Source organism: Rutidosis leptorrhynchoides, unplaced genomic scaffold, assembly GCF_046630445.1.
Source record: "Rutidosis leptorrhynchoides isolate AG116_Rl617_1_P2 unplaced genomic scaffold, CSIRO_AGI_Rlap_v1 contig408, whole genome shotgun sequence".
In the NCBI taxonomy this organism is placed as follows: Eukaryota; Viridiplantae; Streptophyta; class Magnoliopsida; order Asterales; family Asteraceae; genus Rutidosis; species Rutidosis leptorrhynchoides.
This window is the reverse complement of record NW_027266640.1, coordinates 65,375-70,581: the sequence shown is the minus strand read 5'-3', so window position 1 is coordinate 70,581 and position 5,207 is coordinate 65,375. Positions and strand designations below refer to the sequence as shown.

At 36.2% G+C, this 5,207-nt stretch overlaps 1 protein-coding gene across 1 annotated transcript; it reads right to left on the bottom strand.

Annotated features, from left to right (window-relative positions):
- Nucleotides 1-22: 22 nt before the first annotated feature.
- LOC139883493 (probable receptor-like protein kinase At5g18500) lies at nt 23-4,839 on the bottom strand (the record flags this gene model as incomplete). Its single annotated transcript, XM_071867667.1, is given in 10 exon segments — nt 23-136; nt 643-783; nt 2,698-2,802; nt 2,904-3,116; nt 3,213-3,342; nt 3,448-3,618; nt 3,712-3,834; nt 4,016-4,120; nt 4,209-4,521; nt 4,524-4,839. Coding segments are annotated over 10 exon segments (1,731 nt in total), but the record flags the coding sequence as incomplete, so codon positions are not given.
- Nucleotides 4,840-5,207: the final 368 nt, after the last annotated feature.

The window sequence follows — 5,207 nt, the reverse complement described above, 5'->3', positions numbered from 1 at the left end:
GTAAATATGCGAGTATACACACAATTTGTCCATCATTTATATCTCCTGTTTTTATGGCTATCACATGTAAACTCTTGCTATAAGTCATATCATTCTCTGCGAGGTTGTCTGGGTGAGTGGCCTTGGCACGAGAGATCTGCAAATTATTAAATGGTTTTAAATTAGTTTAATCACAACATTAAAAATTGAAATTTTTTTGAACAATTGTTGAATTTCGATAGATAGTACTTGGTTTATTTTCTTCACGATTCCATGAGATCGATAACTGGACTTCACAGTCCCTTTACTATTTGTGGCGACATGTGCACTTGCGTGTAAGTGGTTTTAGCCCAACAACAATCTACAATTTTTAAATAGAATGTGTTAATTGCTCACATGAAAGGTTAATATCATTTCCATTGCTCACATGAAACCATAGTGTTAATGTTTGACATGATAGTGAGAAAAGTCAATGGGCTAAGATCATACCGAATGGAATCCAACTTAGATATCATGATGAGATCTGAAATGATCGTGATGTGAATCTAATTGAAGTACATTTATTCGTTTAGTACTGTTTTGGTTTCTTTGTCACGCATGATAGAGTCCATAATTTGTCATAATTGTCAGAGAGATCAAACAGTTGAACATTTCTAGATTTGCCTCTATGAATGCCCTGGCTAGTAGAAGTTTTCCTTCTTTGACAAATACATTAAGCATTGCACCTTTGTGGTGTCCATCGGCTTGAAAGTAATAGCTCGTCATAATCGTGTAAATCTCTTTTGCCTCATGAAGGAGGTCTCCCTGATGAGCACATCCGAAGAGTACAGATTGAAGAATGTACCAATTTAACTCAAGCCCTCACTTTAACATCTCACCAAGTAGACCTTTTATCTCCCTAAAATCCTTAAAATCTCTAGCTATCACGATCTCTCGGATCATAGCATTATAGGTGTAGATTGGCTGGTCGTTATAATAGTGTCGAAACAGCCTCTTAGCTATCACCATGTCATAGTGGCAGTATAAATCAGGATACATACGATTTGTCATGGATTCAACGAAAAATATCCAACCCATCAATCCATCAACCCACATTTTTTTAATTAAATTAGTATTTATATATTAATATATATATAATGATTTCAATATATTAACAAGAAGTCTAGAAAGCTTACATAATGTCGTTTAAGTATTACTTATTAATTGGATGAAAATTATGAAAATATATATTTACAAATAATTATACTATCGTAATATTTTTAAAATTTACTATGATACTTCGTTGTACGATGATTGAAACTAATTAAAATTTTTTATTTCTTGATAAATTAGTTCTAAGTTGTTAAGAATTTGTATATATATTTGTTTTCCTACTATTTCATTTACTTGTAATACTATTCCATCTAGCGTTGCTACTGCAGCAGGACTAGATTGCCTTATGGTTTGATAAAGTTTTCTAGTTGAATTTTTTTAAAAATAAAAATAAATAAATAAACTATATACTTTAATTATATACTTGGATGTTACAAATAACGAATGTTTGGATGTTATAAATAAGAATGAACTATGAACACAAGAATCAGCATTATTACGTTATTATATATTCACGTGTGATGACAATATTCTCAATGAAAACATACCAACTAATATCGAACTAAAACACGAATTAATCATCCTATTTAACTTTAGCCTCCAGGCTTTTGTTGATAACGTGAAGACATGGGCCCTAGGTTTGCTGATCATGTTTTGGGCCTTAACCCCAACGGGCTCCAACTGTCTTCGTACAATGCATGCTAACTATTCGATGAAAGTGCGCAATGATCATGTTTGTTTCCTCTTTCAGAAAATCAGCTGAGATCATATTCAATGTAGAATCGATCGACTACTGTCATGGCATGAAGATGTGAATCTGAATTGTAACTGTACAAGGAATGAAGAAAATAATAATAAAATCAATTCTATTTCTCTCTTGCAAAGTTGTTCTCGACTTCTTCTTTCTTCCCCCGATTGAATCCACGATCAATCGATTCTTCTCTCGCAACCTCTTCTCTTCTCTTCTCACCTCATACTTCATTCTTTTAATTGGATTTTGGCAGTGACGGGTCATTCCGTTACAACTACTGTGTCATAAGAACGTCCGATCGTGTAATTTGCATATGGACAGTTGTAAGACAATAAAATAAAATTGGCAATTTGCATCAGCATACTAAGGTTTTTAATGGTGAAGAACCAAAGCATCAGGCAAGTAAAAACTTTTACAAAATGTGAAGCTCATGCCAGAATTTGTAAGTAATATTTCCAACTCTACAAATGTACTGAGACTTGGTCAACACGGCAGCATATGAAGGAAAATATTGTAGCAGAAAACAAATGGTCAATAAATAATAATCGTGAAACAATAAAAGAAAAATGTCAAATTCATTTATATATGTTTTGTTGTTGCTCTTGTTCCCTTTCTCTACAAAATTCTAAGACCCAGAAAAGAAAAAGTTGAAAATCCACAAATATCTGTACACACCACCAGTAGCAAGAAAGTACCATCCCCATTCTGAGTATCTACATTTCAAGATCTAGATGTTGTAGAAGCCAAGTATGAGGACAAATATCCAATCCCTTAATCGTCTCCCTCCTTCCAATGAATCAATCTGAATTATAATAATACTCGGCCTCAACACGACAGTTTGGGAAATAGATAGTGAAACATATTCATCTCTATGCCTGATCATTCCTCCTCCTATCAAACTTTGAATCAGGATTATCACTCTTATCCGTGTCGGAATTAGCGTCAGAGTTCACTGCTTGACTTCGTCGGCGACGTCTATCCTGAAAATTTAGCTCAGAATTTTAACTACCTAGCACTAGATAGATGTTTTTGAAAATTCAACTAATGATTAAACACGTATTTCAGACAAATTTGTTCTAACCTCTCTAGGTATAGGATATTCTTCTGATTCCAGCATACGAGCCACTTGACTCATCTTCGGCCTCTTCTCGGCATCAGGATCAACACACCTCAAGGCGGTTAAAAGGGCACGTTTAAGAGCACTTGTTGATGGTCGAGTCTCCAGGTTGGGATCTACCACTTCTTCTGACCGCCTTTGCTGAACCATCATTTTCAGCCACTCAACCATATTAACCTTCCAAAAAAAATCACCAAATAGAGACGGAGTCAAGAAAATTGCAATTTCTATAGAGTTTTAACAGACATTCATGACATAGAAATTGATGCATACCTCATTTTGGGGACGCCCATAATCCACAGGGTATCTTCCCGTTATTGCTTCCAAAAGAACAACCCCAAAGCTATAAACATCACTCCTCTCGTTTAGAAGGCCAGAATTGGCATATTCTGGTGCAACATAACTAGGAAACGTCCAAGAAACAAACAAGTATTACTTCAAGCAAATCTAAAAACGAATTTTATACAAGAGCATTGTGATAATTGTGAGGATTAAAACAAGTACTCACCCGAACGTACCCATCACTCTAGTTGTTATATGACTTGTTCCAGCACCCAACAATTTGGCCAGACCAAAATCAGATATTTTAGCGTCAAAGCTGTCATCAATTAATATATTGCTCGACTTAATATCTCTGTGCACCACTTTTGGCTCAATGGCTTCGTGCAGATAAGCCAGCCTGAAAAAATGAAATCGTGAGTGATAATGAAACGCAGAGCTAATACAAGTTATGTTTTAAAGAAAAGAAAATGAAAATGCAGGTGCAACTTACGCCTTTGCAGTGCCAAGAAGAATTTTAATGCGAGCCTCCCAAGTAAGATATCCTTGGTGACTCATGTCTCCTCGGAGCCACTGCTCTAAGTTGCCATTGTTCACATACTCATATACCAACATCCTGGAAAATTATAAGTTAGGCCACATAGATCATGCTCTTGAAAGAAAAAGGTTTTAAACAGGAATACAAGAAAAATAAGCGCCAGTAATGCCATTTCATCAATTCAGTTTTAAGCCCACATTTATAGATATGAGGCTCATTCTCAGAGTTAAAACAAATGATGGAATTTACAAACAAATACCTTTGGGTTCCCTCGATGCAGTATCCAAGAAGTCTAACCAAGTTCTTATGCCGCACGTGCCCAATTGCCTCAACTTCAACTCTAAAGTCTTTATCAGCTTGTCCTCTGTAGGAAAGACATCACAACGGCAAGATATAAACCACAAACAAACAAACAGTATAAAGTACATGAACCATGATTTTAAGCAACTAACGGATTGTTTTGGAGCTTCTTCACAGCTACTTGGTTCCCATTAATCAAAGTGCCTTTATAAACAACTCCATAGCCACCGTCACCAATTATGTTATCCTTTGAGAACCTGTTTGTAGCAAGTTGTAGGTCTCTTAGCGTAAACCAATGTCCCCACCCGAGACGTGAAAATTCTGGCAGGCCAGAGAGAGGTGATGGTGCAGTCAAAGGATGCGAAGAAGGCTGGAACGAAGAAACACTTCCTCTTCCTCCTTCATCTCCATGTTGAGACCACACTCCGGCGGTGCCGTCTTTCTCTACTTTATTGAAAGAACCCGATTGGTAACTTTCTTCCCATTGTCGAAACCTTTCTCGGAGTCTCTATCACTGAATTTATCACTAATGGAGGGAATACCACCACCATTGCCAGATGAAACTTGATCCACTCTTATCTCCTTGATTTCCTCTGGAACACAGGGGACTTGTGCTGTAGTAGGAAGCATGTGATTTTGTCTCCTCGATTTCTTTCGAAACGAAAACCAAAGTGATATTGCAAGGATGACTACAAAGAATACGACTAAAAGTACCACAATCAAAACCCACAATTGCATTCCTAAGTAACTCTTTGTTAGAGTCTGTTTAAGATCAGATGCCATAACTGTCTAAAACCACCAATGTACCTGCAAAATGAAAAGAAAAAGTGGTTGAGAACACTCTTATCACATATCTAACAAGTCGAGCGTTCTCCACATCCATAGATCAGCTGAATATGCTGTGAATTGATCAACAAATCTCCAATTTTTCCAGTTTTTACAATCAAAAGAACAACATAAACACCATATAATCACAAAATCTTAATCACGCCAAGCTTGAGATAAAAGAGACACAGTAATAGCAGCAAAAAATCAATTAGAAGTTGAAAGGTCGCAGGAACTTACAAAGAACGAAAATGGAGGGGAGAGAAAGAGCATAAACAAAAAAAAGAGATTTAATTCTCCAAAAGTCAATTCTAATCCACCGACTG